Genomic DNA, 18090 nt, shown 5'->3' on the forward strand with positions numbered 1-18090 from the left:
GCAAGGGGTGCTAGTGAGAAGCACTGCTGCTGCTTTTGTTACAGGGGGCCGATATTGCAGCACTGCTACAAAACCAGCCACGGAAACAAAAACCCGTCCACGGTAAAATGCCTGATGTCTTCTATGACCAGTCCAGACCTACTTTCAGAGAAATATATATACACAATGCTGCAAGATGCAGCTACTGATGAAAAATTCAGAGTTCTAACTTTCCAGTGCGTGACTGTGGTACCCCAATCCACTCACTAATTCTGTCTCACAGCCTTGAAGCAAACAAGAAGTTGCCTTTCCGGTGTTCTACCTTGCACCTCGGAGATCGTTAGTAATGAGGAGGGGCCGCCTAAGGTTCTCTCCCTGCACAAACCCCTTAGTGGAAAGAAATCCCACACAATAACAAGAATAATATCCTAATCCTTCTCTGTCAATCATGCCAGGATTACAGGGCTTCTGTGTCCTACAGAGTCAGGTGAGAAGAGGTGTGTTATGTGGAAAGAACTGTAAAAAGTGGAGCAGGGAGGTCCTATGGTTTTGTTTTACATTTTAAGGTAGCATGATGCTGGATGCCAGAGGTCACCTCCTCAGCTCATCTCATAAGGAAGCACTGGGACAAAAATGGTTATAGAAGGCTCTCTGTGCCACAATGCAGATTATGACCGTGAAAGTGGTTTTACGGGTGGTAGAGAGCGTTTCTCATTCCGATACCAACGTAAGCATGTGGGGGAGCGCCTACAGAATTCAGTGGTTATTTGCACACCACCAAAGTGGCAAAATCTTGACAAATGAAGGAGAACTGAATAACCAAAATGGCAGTGGTTATTTGCCTTCCTGGTGTGCCAACATTGTAATAGCCTAAATAATGGAATGAGGGACCACTTTTTGGAACTTCATAACATTATAAAATATAAAGCAGGTGCAGGGCTGGTATACTGTAAATTGCTTGAGCGTGCCCGGCTGCTGGTGCTGATACTGTGGTAGTATGATAAAGCATTGACACATTCTAGGAGTGTTATAGGGTCTGTACCTTACTCACATAGGTAACTAATTTTTTCAAAAATGCTAATTATACAATAAACAAGAAGCATATGCAGGGAGTCGAACTAGTCACGTTTTCAGCGTAGAAGTCTTTGAATTGGTAACATGTGGCCCCATCTCAATGATCTGCCCATGCGTCAGTTTTGGCCGTAGTGTCCACCGTGACCCGTGCAGGTGGGGGCAGGTGAGGGAGGCGGGGGGGGGGGGGGGGATTTCGACAGAACAATGATATCACTAAAAATGCAGATTTAAGCCTCAGAAATATGACGGGTCAGAATGCACACACAAAGACACAATTCCATGCCCTCCCCCCAGCATTGCACAAAAATGGGTAGGTATCCCCTCAGCCACAGTTTAAAAAAAAATATGTGTGGTTTATCCACATTAATATACACAGTCTTTTAAATCATAACATTTGCAGAATGAGCAAGCAAAAGGATCTCTTCCGGTCTCATTCTTTGTCACTTCTGTACAGTGTCTGTGCATTTTGGGGGTGTGTTTATGATCTTTCCATACAAAGGTTAGGGGTAAGAGTTTTGCTCAGTGAGCGCCGTCAATTGAAGTATAATGTCTTCGGATATAGTTCAATAGCGCTAGAGGTTGCTTGGTAATGCTGGAAGCCCAGCCGTTTCATTCTGGAACTGCAGGCGAGAGCGCGTTCTGCACTAAAGTTCAACGGCATGGTCCATAGTCGATAGTTCCAGTGCTTATCCATTGGTGGATCCTTGTGCTCACGAGTGTGCTTAGAGTCGTATTCCGTCAGTTGCTGGGTCACACTTTTGAACTGCTATTTCAGGCAGGACACTGGAGTAAGAGTGTTGATGGACTGACGAGTAAAGTCGAGTTCCCACCTTGGCAGTTCCCATAGACGGGACTCCTTCCTTGGGTGATGCATTCTCATGGTGACCATCGCTGCAAAGTTCTGGTAATCTGGACTATGAAACTCACAGTTAACCGCAACAGACTGCAGGATTGCAAGTTAAGTGAGGTCACAATGCATAGGATATCGGTGACCCTTCAGCAGGGCTTAAGTTGATGGCAAGCTTTCGCAAGATTTTTCACTCTTAACAGAATGACTGACATAGGCTTGGTTAGATACATCATTGATGAATATGGCAATTTCATAGGCTGGCACTTCAAGAGGAACACCAGTTTCAAGAGGCAGACGGCACTTACCTCAGAGGGCACCGTGCTATCGCCCAACTGGCTTCATGATTAACTATGAAATACCTTATCCCTAGAGGTCTTTGAAAAATGGTTACAAACATGAAGTGTACAACACTTAAACAATTGTCTTCAATTATTCTTTCTAGTATGAAGCATGTTGGAAAAAGTGCAATTCTTAACTATTGGGAATAAAATAAAATAAAAATTACTCTTGAAGTAAACACATCTCCCAAACATGAACTTTCTTCATGCACATTCAATCGGACTGTGAAATAATCTGCCATTTTTAGTCGACTGGTCAATATTAAGGTGACATGACTGCTTTACGAATATCATGCAAAAATCAAGAAAGATCACAGCGAATCAGTTTTTGAGGCGCTGTGCGCCATTTTGTCCCCGGACAATCCCAGCGACAAATTTGACCGTGAATGCTGTACAATGGGCAAGAAATTTCTCGGCTATTCCCACGCAATGGAATGAAACAATGAAAAGTTTTAGCTTAATGGAAAGTGGTCGTCATTAGATACATAGCTCCCTCTAGTATGATGTTCTCGTAGGCAATGTAGGCATCAGCATTTTACTGTAAAACAAAATATATTATTTTTTTAATTTCAGCTTAGGATAGGCGTGCTTCTAACATTTGTATTCTAAAAACGATACTGTATAACAGTATTAGGTGTCTGCATATTTGACTGGAAATAAATTAAAATTTTCCAGGAAATCATACCGACCCTGCTTCAATTAAGTTTGTTCATGACAAAAATACTGTTAAACCAAAAAACACAAGGGAGTGCATTGAAGAACCCAACGCGCAAAAGACAGAAACAGTCAACTCTGGCACCGCCAGCTATGGTGGCGACTGGTGAAATGTGGAGCATCGAGGTCCGAGTGAAGCTTTCACCCACAGTCCGCGCGGCGAGAGTTAGAAACAAACGACGCACCGCGGTGTTAAGTTGTAAAAGAAGTCACAGTGAGGAGGAGGAAGAGGAGGAGGAGGTAAACGGAGGGTTGGAAGGTGCAGCTCGCTCCAGGGACACCTTGTCCAGCTTTCTTCGCCACCGTGCGGGTGTCGGACTGCTTCTTAACCGTGCTCTTCTCGAGTTTTCTGCCGCACAGGTCGTCGAGGCAGCCGCCGCCGCTTCCGGAGCCGCTGAAGTCATCACCTGTGGAAAGCAAGAGGGTACATAGTGTGAACTTTGTGTTTAGAGATGCTCTCTTGTAAGTTACTGTATGACTATAAAAGCAGCCCTTGCATTTAGGTATACAAATAGCAACAATGAACAAAATAAAAAACATTGCAATTGAGACCCTCCCGAACAATTGCCCAGGTGCCCCCCATCATTTTGGGCTCTCAACCAGGGCACAAGTCAAGGGTACACTCGTCTTTACACAGGGGGGACGCTGTCTCCCCTGCTAAGATATTGGGCACCACAGAAATATGCTGAACTCGAGCAGCAAAGTGCAGGCGACAAAGGGGCTTTGTTATTTTAGTTTCCAGCCAGGCCCAAAATAAAGGCCTATGATAAAGGCATCCTTTGGGTCGAGTATCCTGGCTGGGAGCTATCTGGAACGTTACATCTTGCTGCAAATGCAATTGAGGGGTAACAAGGGATCCTATCTTATTATTAATTTACAGGCACTCAAGAGAGGCATGCTTTTGACTTTGTTCAGTCCCTGTATACTAGACATATGCATGCACTGTAAAATGTCAGATGTGTTAGTCTGTCCCAGTTTTACACAAATAACAATTCAAATACACTATTTCATTTTTTGATAGTTCTACTTATCACAAACAAAGGTGTTGTAGTGCTTTACATCACATGTACATTGACAATAAGTCATGTGTGTAAATCATTGTATAGGATGTGTTACATAAGACAGTGAGGATTACAAGTTGTAGGAGTCACACACCCTTCATAACTCACTGTGCTATATTAGAAGAAATACAATTTAAGAACTGAAGGCAACACAAAGATCTCTATGTTAAAAGCAGTAACCCACTTATCCATCTACATAAAATAAAAATCTATCATCTTTGTGTCAAATGATGTGCTTTGTAGGAGACATATTAACACGCTATGCTACTATGATTCAAAACTGGGACTAAACAAAAACATCTCTCCAGCAAGTGCATTAACCTCCAGAGTCATCTTACCAATATTATTATTTCCAGAGATTTACTAGGCACACAAAGATCTATTCAGCAGGTGTCTTATACCCATAAACCATTTCAAACTGTAGATTTTGCAACCAATTAAGCAGAACAGAATTACTGCCATGTTTCTTCTTCTTGCCAATTTCTTAGCGGTAGACTTAAAAAAAAATGTACATACCTGCCAACTCACACGGTGTCACAGTGTGACATACGATATCGGCTCCCATCACACGGTCACCTGGAGAGGAGCCGTTATCACACTGTGGCAGGGAAAACGAGTAGAAAACCACTGTAAACAGTGGTTTCCCGCTCATTTTCGAGAGCGTCTTAACTGCGGACATCCATAAACGGGTGTGAAAACACCCAAGGACATCAGCACCAGCCTCAGCAAGCTTTTTCTTTTTAGGGAGGAGGGGATTTGGAGTCGGTGGGGTTAAAAAGTGCCTCGTAGGTACTTCTTGGCACAAGGCCCCACCCCTTCAAGGGCCGCCGCCTCCTCACACTGTGAGATTGTTCTTCAAGTTGGCAGGTATGAATGTATAAGTTGAGGTCCAGATTTTGTGTTGGGATTGTGTCACTTTTTTGGCACGACTCCAAAATCTCATTTGTTAAATATTGTAATGTGCTCCAATGTACTAATGATAGACCTGCAAAACATATGTATGAGGTCTTAAGATCTGATGTCACTTCTTGTGATGCCATTTCCTGTGAGATCGTGGGTTGTGATGCCACTTCCTGTGAAGCCACGTGCAATGTCACACTGCGTGATGTCAAGTGCTGTGATGTCACATGTTATGATGTGACTTGAATACTGTCTAACCTCCACTTCTTTTTTAGGACTTGTGTCGAACTATCAAACAATAGGTTTGGGAATTGTAAAGTTACTATATTTTCTCTTTGGTGTAGCAAATACCTCTGTGTCTTGTGACCTGTAAAATAAAGGTTTGCTGTGGATGGCGTAGAGATGTACCCTCAACTACCTACATCGAGGTAAAATGGAGCTTACAGCTTCCTCCCACCAGGGAAGGAATCCCTAACTGAAATAATGCAAGTGGATGCAATGGCACGGAGAAATAGGAAGCACTGAACCCCTGTAGGTTTGCACCCTTTATCCTTGGTCTGAGAGATACTTAATTTTTGTTTAATTTCTTTTATTAAGATTAGATGATCATATTAATCTAGATGACCTAAGTATGGCAAAATTCTTTTATACCATACATCATTCAGATATTTAATAACATACTTTACACCATCATATCCTAGGTGTTGATTCCACATTCCAGGGGAGTAATAACTGAAACACTCATATCAAGGGACATGCAATTACAATAATAACTGAATAATAACATCATGGCCCTATGCAAACTAACCAAAACAATAAAAACAATAAAATGCTTAACACCTATCATTGTGATCACTATGTGAGCCAAGTGTAGGATATTTGCTACTATCCAAACTGCTCAAGCAAACATATCAGGAGACCGCATATTACCTCTTTGTTTCCAAATCTCACATTCAAATCCATGGTGGTTTGTGCAGGGCTGTAGTGGAGGGAGGGGCTTGTGTAGATGTGACATGATCATGGAGAAGTGTGGCTCACTGGTTAGAGCAGGCAGACCCTGAAGCAGAGGTCAGACCCGGGACCAGGGTTCAATTCCCGACGCGGCAGGGTCTTGAGCTCAAATGTCCATGGACTCGATAATTCTCGCTTCGGTGCCTGACCTAATCATGGGTTCACACTCTGCAACTCTGGCATTAAGCTTGCTTAATCTCCACAACTGCCCCCTGCGGCGGGATGCCTGGCTTTCACCTTGGGGATGCCCTGTAGGGGCTATCTCACAGGGAAAAACCAGGACGGGTTCCCAAGGCAAGCGCGGAAATACCCCTTCGGGGGTCGATTCTGGCGCTATATAAGAAATATAATAATAATAATAATAATAATAATACTCAGACTGTATGTGCATAATCAATGGCAGTGGTCAATCCCACATTAACCGAGTTGCTTTTTACTAACTGTTCAATACGGTGTCCGAGTGAAAACGGATTATGCTCCGAGGGATATCAATGATAAGAAGTAAAAGAGAATGCATTCTGGGCATTTTATAAGAGATCAGAAAAGATGGGATGTGCATGGAATATGACATTTGGTTATTGGTTGAGGAAGGGTGTTAACCCTACTCAAGCAACAACCATACACTTTGTCAGGTGTAACCAAATTAACCTGTGCTTAACCCTCTCATAGCTTGGTACAAAAGCAGGCAGCCTTAACTTAGAGGCACGGTGTAAAGTATTTTAGGGCCTACCTTAGGGGTGACAAATATATTAAAAGGAAGATTTAGGCCTGGCAACAGGTTTATTTTGCCAGGTCAACATTGGCAGTCTAAAAATGCACTCCAGACTGCAATGGCAGGCCTGAGACGTTTTAAAAGTGCTATGTTAGTAAGTGGCACAGTGAATGCTGCAGGCCTACTAGGAGCATTTATTTTACAGGCTCTGGGTACATACAGTACTATATACTAGGGACTTATAAGTAAAATAAATGTGCCAATTAGGTGTAAGCCAATTTTACCATGTTTTATGGGGATATATGTCGTTACTACGCATGCTTTTACTACGCATGCCTTTACCGTGCAGGTTTTACAACGCAAGTCGTTACAACGACTTGCGTTGGGGGGGGGGGGCGCTGGATAGTGAATAGTTTAATTTACTATTCCAACTCCATTCCCCGTGGATAATAGGGAAGGTTTTGGTTAGTAAATTAAACTATTCTCTATCCTACAGCGCCCCCCAGCGCAAGTCGTTGTAACGACTTGCGTTGTAAAAGTTGCGTGGTAAAGGTACTGCGTGGTAAAAGTTGCGTTGTAAACGCTGTTCCCCATTTTATGGTGAGTGCACTAGCACTTAAGCACTGGTTAGCAGTGGTAAAGTGTGAGGAGTCCAACTGCCAACACAAGCTAAGTTCAGAAAAGCAAGAGGGGGGAAGGCAATAAGTGTTGGGGTGACCCTAAAGAGAGGGCCAAGTAGAACAGGCTGACATAATGATATATATATATATATAATTTTTACTCAGCTTGTGGAATTGGAGGACTTCTGCCAATCGCAGCATGGCGAAATATTTTTCCAGCACATGAGCTGGTGAGCGTGATAAAGATTTGGTGTCTTCTAGTGTATTTTCCAGTCACCAGGAAGTCTTCTTGATTGATTTTCTAACACAAGCAATTGCAAGAACATTTGAGGTCAGAGTGCTGATTCTCTAATAGATTTTCTACTCATTAGATAGCAAGATAAACTCGGATAGTAGCACATTCATGTACATCACATTTTCCCCTTCACGCTGATTTTTCACCACTCTCCCATGCACAGTGTTTTCACAAAGGATCTTCTTTGAGATGTCATAGTGTTGATATAGAAGGTATGATTTCACATAGTATAAGTGATGTAATACGAAGGGGTATAATCAGTGCATGGAGAAGGCACGAGTTATAGTTAATGTAGTGTGACTACCGAGTTTGCTACACTGTGTATGGAGGTGTGTGATTTATAATAATTTTAATGTGATGCGTTAATTATAAATTTAAGGTGTAACTATAACTTTGGAATTTCTAATGTTTGTCTAGATTAAGTTTGGTTTATATAGAAATAATAAATAAAGTTATAGTAATTTAAAGGTGGTGCCTAACTATAAAAACAAATCCATTAAATTTCCTTCAAATGGGAGAGTTCAGTGTCATTTAGGGGAGTGTGGTTAAGTGGAGTAGTGTACAGTACTTTAGAGGAGAGTGTCATACAGTGCAGTGTCATAGAGTGGAGTGAAGTGACAGAGTACAGCGAAGTAAAGCGCTATAGAGTGGATCGGCGCGTAGTAGAAAAGAATGGTGTGGAGTGCAGTAGAGGTGAGTTGCGTAGAGTCGAATAAACTCATATATTGGAGGGGTGAGTCATAGAGTAGATTGCAGTGGTGTGTCATAGAGTGTCTTGCGTTGTACAGTGGAGTGTGGGGCATACCGTGGTGTAGAGTATTGCACAATGGAGTGCAGGGGCATAGTGTGGAGTGGTGTGTCATAAAGTGGAGTGGCAGTGGCATATCATAGAGTGGAGTGGTGTGGAGTGTTATGAAGAGGAGTGACATGTCGTGGAGTGGAATATCATAGAGTGGAATGTCGTATAGTGGAAGGGGTGTCCTAGAGTGGAGTGATGTGTTATAAATTGGAGCGCCTTGTCATTCATTGGAGTGAGTGGCATGTTGTAGAGTTTAGTTTAAGCAGACGTAGTATTAAAATGACGTAACGGATGTAGATGAAGTTTGCCAGGATAGGGAGTGGAAAGGGTAATGTTTTGTAGTATATTTAATATGATAAAGTAGTGTTAAAGTAATAAGCCACAAAACAAATATCTGCAGATTTCTTAAAATATTACGCAGCGCAGCAAGACAACTTGCTAAATAGCGCGACAGGGAGAGGGCAGGAATCCATCATATAGATGAAAATATGGTGCATTCCTGCTGTCACTCTCGTGCTGGTGCACTTGTGGCTGCCTAGCGCCAATGCAATCACCCTTGCACCATGGTGCAAGGGTGCCTGCGTTGCAGACACAATTGATTTTGTACAGGACGAAAAACCTTCCTGCACAAAAATAATCAGTAGAGGCTTTGTCATCTTTCTAAGTGTGCTGCAAAATACAGTATACTTAGAAAGAGGAAATAAAAAGAAGAAATAACGATATTTCACCTTGTTGTGCCTCCCCTGCGAAGGTGATTATATCAGATCAAAGGGTCTGTCAAGGATGTATTTTGGCCCCTTTTTATTTACACTTTACAGCAATGGGTTGGCGGACAAACTAGAAAAATATATAAAGGACTTATCATTAGGGGATAAGCGTCACTCCTTGTTTTACTCTATGCCGATGATGCAGTTTTGCTGGCCGGAACCACTAATGGTCTGCATGGTCTTCTGAATCAATCTACCACCTTTATGGAGAACGTGGACCTTAATTCAATTCTAACTAAGTCTGTTACCATGACTTGTGGCCCAAGGAATACAAAGAAGCGTGTACATGTATTAGAGGATCTTACGGCGGGAAGGGTTAAGATCATCACATATTTAGGCATTCCCTGACATTCATCGCTCGCTTGAGTTCATCTAGTTAAAATTATACCACTATAATTTATCAGATCCATAGATGCGATTTTTAGGTTTGCACAGAAATTGGGCTATACACCTATTAATGAGCTTCTCATTTTATACAAGAGCTTGTCTATTGCTACTTACAGGGCTGGTTAGTGGGGATTTGAAGCAGCAAATGAACTTCAAATAGCTAAAAACGAAATCCTAAGAAGGCTGTTGGTCCCCCAGGTGTGCCCTACTTTTATCCGTCATAGTGAGTTAGTCTTATCCTACATTGAGGATTATATAAAGATCCACCCTTTTTTACTGTCGGTTTCTAAGTGGCGAGATCCCCAGCAGAGTCTTACTCAACAGATTATAAAAGATTGTTTAAATCTGGATAGGGTCTTCTGTATCCCCTGATTAATGTATATTAAAACACTTTCCAGTCTTTAGGACTCCCAGAGCTGATTAGTGACCGAGAAAACCTAGATTAATCAGCAAGGAAGTTGTGAAGCAAACTTATGCTGCTATACTTGAAGATCATATATTAGTTCAGGAAACAAGTAAACCGCTAGTGCAGAATCATGTTGATTTGGTTTTGGAGAGCGGGCCAACATCTTATCTCTTGAGAATGAAAAACCCACAGGATAGATTTTACTGATTGCACTCCAGATTAAATACTGTACTCTCTGGTTGCATTTCCCAAATATGTCACCTGGTTTGAGAATCTACCTGAATGTCCGTGTGATTAAAGTACCCCCCAGATCACCTTGCCCTTTAAAATTTTTGGTAAACTTTATATGTTGCCTAGGAGACAATATCTTCTGCCTATTCCGTGTGACCTGAAGATCGCACGGGACAGGCGGGCGTTAAAGATTTTGTTATACTGTAACTAGATGTTTAGATCGGGCCTTGAGATTAAGGAAACAACTTGGTTAAACCAGCTTTATAAATTGCATTCTTAAGTTTTTATTTCCTTGCTGTGTATAGAGGATTATGGATATTGTGTTTTTTAACTCCTCAAGTCATTTATGTCTGTATTATTTTATCATAATTATGGAGACTGCTTTTATTATATGGTTTATTATTATCGTAATTGTATGCCTAAAATCGATTAAGTGCCATGATTTTATGAAATTGTCCTAGAGCACTTTCAATTCGGCCCAATATATCTCTATTTTTATGACTGTTTTTCTTTTTCTTTTATCTATTTGAATACGTTTGTGCTATGTTGTGTCTGTTAAATAATCTTAATGTAACCATGTTCTTCTGTTTGTGCTTTTATGGCTATTTTTGGCCGGATAAAGATATTTGTCTTGACCTAGTTATTGAGTAGGTAACAACTTAAATATTACAACTAGTCCAACAGCCCCCTGCTCAAGTCCATGTGGAGAGAAGAGACGTTGGATGGTGCATACAAGTGGAGAGTGGCATTTGCATTAAGGGACTGGACCACTGCAAGAGGAGTGGGGATGAGCCGCAGTAACACAGTAAGATTGTTTACCTTGAGTTTGGAGGGCTAGGAGATCAGATTTAGAATAGGTGACTTAAATTTGGCTCTTATATCTGAGGACCAGGGGTCCTGGCACTGGGTGCAGTCCAAGCAAAGACAGCTTTCTTCTGTCACTCTGTTGACACACTACCTGCATACGTTCGGTGCACCTGCTGCGCGGACACATAGCAGTATCTCTAAAGCCGCCTACCACGTCAGAGGGGTGTGGCTATGTGAAAAACTAGTGCACATGCTAGGGAGCTGGAATATAAAAATAAGTGGCAAAAAGAAACTTGCTAAAAGGAGACTAGCCACTTCTGAGTTCAGCTATACGCTCCTCAAAAAGCTAACTCTACTGGGAACAAAACTACATTTAAAGAAAATGAGAGAAGAGATAAAATAAATAAAGCAATAAAACACACTAGTTAACACCTTGGCTGCTAGAGGTTTCCCCCCCCCCGGTGCTGGATTTTCAAATTTATCATTGTTCATGACAAGGTCAGCTTGTCATCAGCACAGCTCAACTGTGCCTCATGACGAGCTGAGCTCGTCATGAGCATCGAAAGGGTTAAGATGTGAGGCCCTATTCTGCTAGGGGACAGGATGAAGGGAGAGCTAGGCACCGCCAACATATACAACCAGATTATCGTGTCTGCAAGGAAGTCAGGGAGGGAGATAGATGTCTGGCTTGTGATTGGCCTACATCCAGTGTAAAGAAAAGAACTGTTGTCTGGGGAATCCAGTGAGCGATGTCACAATGGATCTCAAAATCCAAACAGGTATCATCAACAAAGAAACATTCTGGAAGGACATCATTAGTAATTGTTCAGATATACAGTTCTTTTCTTTATACAAGATGGCCCCTTTAAGCACTGGGTATAATGGCATTTCAAAACAGAATCAATTTATTAATTCTAGCCTCTAAAGAATAAAAGTGATATCTGTAAAGAACTTCTATGGAAACCAGAAAGATTGAAATGTCCTCAAAATTATCCTTTTGTAAAATCTGTTTTTCACAACACCAGGCACTTTGGAATGCAGCAATAAATATTGATGAAATAGAAAAAAACAGATTGAAGGAGACATGCATAGTTTAATGAAGGAGCCAAGTTTCTGCCTTTTCAGGATTTTATTTGAGTTTTTTGACGCACATCCAGCAATATAAGGCAATGAACACTGTGAGTCTCTGAGCTTCACTTCTGCCAGGCTGGCTATATTTGAGAATTATCTGGGTATCTCTATGGGTATTATCTTAAAATGTATATATATGGAAACGAATAATGCTGGCAAGGAAGTGGTAAATGAATCAGAGATACAAGGCACCAAGCGATCATCAAAGGTGATGTACATCAGAGTATGGTGACATGGAGGCAGGCCTACAAATTGCTTTGTAGCATAAGGAGTAGATGATCTAACTGACGGCCTGGTCCGATTTCATGTTACTATAGGCATGTAAGCGAGAAATAACCTTTAATGGGGTTAAAGAGAATGAAGATTGAAAAGCTGCCACCATCAAGTGCCATTCTGAGGTCAAAAACATTGGAAAAATTAATATATTTGTGACTGGGGATGGACCGATATCTGTTTGTGTTCTTTATCAAGAACATTGTTTGATGTTTTAAAGACCAGCAAAGCATAGACAATGCATAGAGAAAGGCCCACGCCTTTACTTTGTTGGCTGTGTACACCTGGAAACTGGATGAAAAATAATATGGCTTAAGAAGTTCAGTTTAGACTTTATCAGCAATAGGGAAAAAATAAGACTATTGAAAGAGAAAGGAGCATTTGAGACCGGTTATTTGTTAAAGATTTTGAGTAGACGTCCAGAAATGAGTGGTGTTGACTAGATTGTTCAGAGAATTATTCTGAACAATAGTTTCTTGACTTGTCTGTTTGCAGTCTATCTTTGATATGAAAAGAGAAAAAAAGGTTGGACCATGGCCAGACCTACATGCACAGAAAGACTTAAGTTAGATGCCCCACTAACATGCCAATGGCGTTCTTGCTCTATGGTAGTGCTGGTGCAGCACCCATGTAATGGTAAAGGACTCAGATACATCTAATAATAGGCCTGCTTAAAACCTGAGGTCACAGTCATGGGTCACCTGAAAAGTATTCATTATGTATCACCAACATCTGAAAGGGATTCTCGTTCCAGCATGGTAAACCTACTTGTGTCCTGGTAATCCACGTCGTTGCCGTTGTATGCGTTACGGAGTCGGTTAGTCATGATTTTCAGCTGCATGATCTGCTGGCGGATAGCCATGTCTGGCTTGGTTATGTCGATATCCACCTCTGGGTTGTTAATCTGACTGGCAAGACCATCTCCCATCAGCTCGGGTAGATATCTAAATAAAGAACATTCCAATATATTAATAACAATTTGGGATGAATGATGCAATGTCATTTACAAAAAATCCTTGACTTATAAAGATAGCTAGGAGAACTCCTCTTAAACTAAGTGAGGGGCTCAAAAAGTGACTTAGTTAGAGTAACAGCATTAACAATCCTCAGGAATATCCCTACTTGGGAATTTGAAAACCATTCTAAAGTACATGTGATCCTTCCCACAGCTACCTCGGTCCTCTTCTGTTCCAATGCAATCCACGAGGTCAATGCTGATGACCTTTATCACAGAAAGCACACCACTAAGCTAATAACAGGAAACCCCTACTACCTGCCCCAGGGTCTCAGCAACACCCTTATCTCCTATTGTGTCCCTCGCTCTTTATATGGGTATTTGAAAAAATCTTATGTTGGAGGTCATAGTTTCCATTTGTTTCCCTAAATCACTAAAATCACCTTTAAGAACTGTGTGCCCCATACACTGATCCCGTTTTGACGCCATGGATTTGAATAAGCACGCCAACTGGTTTGGAAATGGAAATACAATTTTCAAATCCATTTATGTGCAAAGGCGCTGCAACGCATAATGTACATTTGCGGGTGGACATAACATGACTTGCCTGATTAATATTCATTAGACAGGTCACAATTTCCAACCATGATTGTCTCCAAATGCAGAGATGGAGGGGTGCGAGGTACAACAGAGCACAACCCTGCATATCAATTCCCAAACTGGGCTTTATTACAAGGCACGGAGGCTTCTATTATGCAGTCTCTTCTTGCATTTTTTTCACAGCAGCCAAGCAAGAACTCAGTTTCCCAGAAAAAACAATGTAAAAACACTACAGAATGAGATCACAATACATCCACAAGTAAAATGTTGAGTGCACCAATAATTATGTTGAATGTGAACAAGTCCTCTTTTCTTGCTGCTCGCAGTCAAGATAAGTATATAATTATCTGTTTCCCTCATTCAATTTGTGGTTTGCGCTTTTTGATTTGTTTTATTCTGAGTTTACTATTGTTTAATATTTCATAATTTCCCTTTCTTTATTCATGAACTTCCCATGCTCGCACGCGCTCGCCTGATGGTTTTTTCCTTTTTTAACGGTCTTACTGTTAAGCGGGGCTTCTCTCAACCGCCTCCGTAGTGTGCGCTCTTACCGCTCTTAGTCTGCAGTCCTCTTTCAACTTTATCTGCTCCCCCGTTGTGATCAGCAGTTTGGCAGTTGCTCATACTTGATCTCTAGTCATCAGGCGTTGTTTTTACCCCTGATATCGCAGAGATGTTTCTGAACTCCGCCTTCTGATGTGGCTTTCCAACAGTCCCCACCCATATTTATTGTGAGTTGTGCCTCCCAGACACTCCCCCTGTGTTTTTTTCTATCAGCATTTACAAATATTAACCCTTTGTTTGTTGGTTGTTTTTTTCTGTATCTTTCTTTCCTTTAGGGATTGTTGTTATATCAATTCAGCATGGCTGAAGAGGAGGATTCTCAGCATTTTAAAGACAATTTGACGTCTTTTATCAAAGATTCTGTTCAAAGGGCTGTTTCTGTTTCTATGTTGGACATTTCAAAGAATTTGGAAGCTTCCTTGTCCAAGATTTTTGCTTCTCGTGAAGGGTCTTCTGTTAAAAGTAAAAAACGCCTGGCCCCTTCTGACTCCTCTAGGGGTATTTGTATTAAAGTTGACACCGAGAGGTGTCTACATCGGGTCCTCCGTCTTCCCCTATAGTTATTTCACATTTAAGGGATACTTAGGATGATTTTGATATGGTAGATGACGTGGATGTTTTGGATGGATCAAATGACCTTTCTATTCATGGGCCTCCGGAGAAAAGGCATAACATTTCTCCTAATGACGGTAGTGCGTCTCACCCTGAGTCTAATAATTTAGTGTACTTATTAGGTGAGCCTATGTTCAATCCCTCTCTTATTCACCCCCATAACTCTACTGAATGGTTCCCTTCTGACCATGTGGCTGAAAATGTTTCTTTTTATTCACGTAATTCCTTGATAAGTGTAGGAGAAATAAACTTAAATCAGAGTGTCCCCGTCCTTCCCTTCCTAATAATGTGACTAATACTCCTGTTATCGATCCTAATATGCTGATGTTTTTTACCAAGTTTGGCAAAGATCCAAGAAGGGAGTGGATAGAGCCTGGCCTAATTGCCAGGATAGATTGTTGGATTTGGTGGGTTCTCTCACCACAATTTTCGATCTGGCTCATGAAGCCAAGTTGGAAGGCACTACTGTGGACCCTGATACCCTTTCTAATTGGGCCTAATGGGCTATTTGTATTTTGGAGAATGCTAATACCCATATTTCGGTGGAAAGAAGGAAAAGGCTTCTACTTAAGATTGACCCCAAATTAGCTTCTTGAGCTTCCAATGAAGAGGGTTCATCCGCTACAGGTCATCTTTTTGGTGACTCTTTTATTAAAGAATTGGGTAAATATGTCTCCACTTTTGCCACTATCGATGAACCCCAAACTTTTCTTAAAAAGATTTTTACCCCTTGGGTTTTGCCAGGGCCGGCAAAGGTCGGAGTCGCTTTGCTGGCCGCTCCTTCAACAGAGGCTCCTTCAAACAGCAGGGTCAATCCGACTCCTATTCCAGATACTAACCCCAGTTCTATCCTTGACATTCCAGAGGCTTCCAGTCCAGAGGATACAGGAATAAAGGACAACAGTACTCTGGTAAGTGTCTCCAATTCTGGCCCTCCTTCTGTAGAGGGCAGATTGGCGTTGCTTCTCGATTTTTGGATTTCTCTTTCCACAGATCCCTGGCTCATCCAGTCGGTTCAAGGTTATCTCAGAGAGTTCTATCATATTCCAGTTCAACATTACCTACCCCTTCCCCCTAATTTTTCCTTAGATCAGAACAATATAATTCGCAATTAAATTGCGGCACTCCTTTCCAAACAGGCAATTCAACAAGGACCCTTCGATCCTTCAGGTTTTCTCAGCAACGTTTTTCTAGTTCAGAAATAGAACATGAAGTTTAGTTTGGTCTTAAATCTAAAGGATTTCAACAATTTTGTAGTTGATCAGCATTTCAAAATGGAACCCATCTTACATCTCAGAGACATTCTTATCCAGCGTGATTGGCTGGTCAGACTTGATCTTCAGGACGTGTACCTAACGGTTCCTATTCATCATTCACACAGGAAATATCTCCAGGTTCAATGGGAAGACATTTTTTATCATTACAAGGTGCTTCCTTTCGGCCTGTCTTCAGCCCCTTGGTGTTTCACCAAGATCTTACGTCCAGTTGTGGCTTTTCTAAGAGCTCAAGGAATTTCTCTCATTATATACCTCGACCAAGACAGAACTCTTCTACGATCTCATCTTCAGCTATCTCATAATCTCCTTTTTTGACTAGGTTTTCTCGTGAATCTTCAAAAAACATGTCTTGGCGACTTCACAACAGTAGGAGTTTCTCGGTTTCCTCATAGATACCTCCAGTTCCACCCTCCAACTTCCATCTCACAAAGTTTCTCTTACAAAGAAGGAGATTCGTCATTCTCTCTCCTGTTTTTTTCTCTCAGGTCTTTGGCTCAGTTAGTAGGCCTTCTGGCCTCGTCAATTTCAGGTCATTTTTCCAGGCCCTCTTCATTATCGATCCCTTCAGCGATTGAAAATTCGCCATCTTTGCAGGTGCCTTGCCTATTCAGATCCCATTGCTCTCGACCAGGAGTCCAAGGAGGAACTTCTGTGGTGGCTTTAACATCTAGATGCCTGGAACAGAAGAACTATCTTCTCTGCCGCCCCAGATCCAGTATTAGAATCCGATGCAAGTCGGACAGGTTGGGGCACAAAATGTGGCGAGTTCTCGAACGGAGGCCTATGGTCTCAGAAGGAGTCCTTCTTGCAAATCAACAGTTTAGAGATGCTTGCAGGTTCCTTTGCCATCCAGAGTAAGTTGCACCATTCTTCTTCACATGGACAATCTGACCGTGGTCAGATGTATCAATCATCTAGGAGGTACGGGGTCAAAGACTCTAGCGGATTTAGCCCAACATCTTTGGGACTACTGCCTAAAACACAGTCTTTCTGTTCGAGCAGTTTACCTTTCAGGGAAGTTAAATGTTGTAGCAGACTGGCATTCCAGATATCTTCAAGACTCCAGTGATTGGAGGTTGCACCCTTCGGTGTTCAATCGACTTTCTTTCATCTTTGGAAAAATGTCAAGCGATCTTTTTGCTTCTCGGCTGAATTCCCAACTTTCTTCCTTTTCACTTGGAGACCAGATTCTCAAGTTCTCAGTATGGATGCCTTTCTCCAACATTGGCCTCAGAATCTTCTGTATGCTTTTCCTCCTGTTCTTCTCATAGGTCGAGTTCTCGCACAAGCATGCAGGCACCTTTCTTCCCTTGTTTTGGTAACTCCCTCTTCGCAGGCCCAACAGTGGTATCCCTCTCTGTTGGAAATGTCCTCTGACTTTCCGGTTTTGATTCCTCCTTTCCCGGATCTTCTACTCAACCCATTGGGACATCAGCACAGCATGATCCAAGACGAATCCCTAATATTGATTACTTAGAGCATTTAGAGTCATCCTGGAGAACCCCAGGAATTTCGAAAGAAGCTATCCAGTTCATACAACAGTCATGGGCCCCTGATACCTCTAGGGTCTATAAGTCTGCCTGGCTCGCCTGGTGTAGCTGGTGTTTGGACAGGAATTCAGATCCCATTTCAGCCAATGTCATCTTAGTGGTCAATTTTTTAGCTAGCTTAGTTTCTCAAACGCAAAGCTTATCGTACCACCAATACATATGGATCTGCTATTTCTG

At 41.8% G+C, this 18090-nt stretch overlaps 1 protein-coding gene and 1 pseudogene across 1 annotated transcript in view; one reads left to right on the forward strand and one right to left on the reverse strand.

Annotated features, from left to right (window-relative positions):
* Positions 1–2996: 2996 nt before the first annotated feature.
* The window catches only part of GPC1 (glypican 1), a 415429-nt gene continuing 400335 nt past the window's right edge, over positions 2997–18090 (reverse strand). Inside the window, exons 8-9 of the mRNA XM_086943806.1 lie at positions 13124–13299; positions 2997–3362 (exon numbers count right to left, since the gene is read on the reverse strand). Of these exons, the coding sequence (XP_086799932.1) occupies positions 3148–3362; positions 13124–13299 (391 nt within the window). The 3' untranslated portion in view covers positions 2997–3147. The remainder of the gene's footprint in view (positions 3363–13123; positions 13300–18090) is intronic.
* On the forward strand, positions 15405–16201 carry LOC147683384 (uncharacterized; annotated as a pseudogene).

This window comes from Lissotriton vulgaris, chromosome 11 (assembly GCF_964263255.1).
Source record: "Lissotriton vulgaris chromosome 11, aLisVul1.2, whole genome shotgun sequence".
In the NCBI taxonomy this organism is placed as follows: Eukaryota; Metazoa; Chordata; class Amphibia; order Caudata; family Salamandridae; genus Lissotriton; species Lissotriton vulgaris.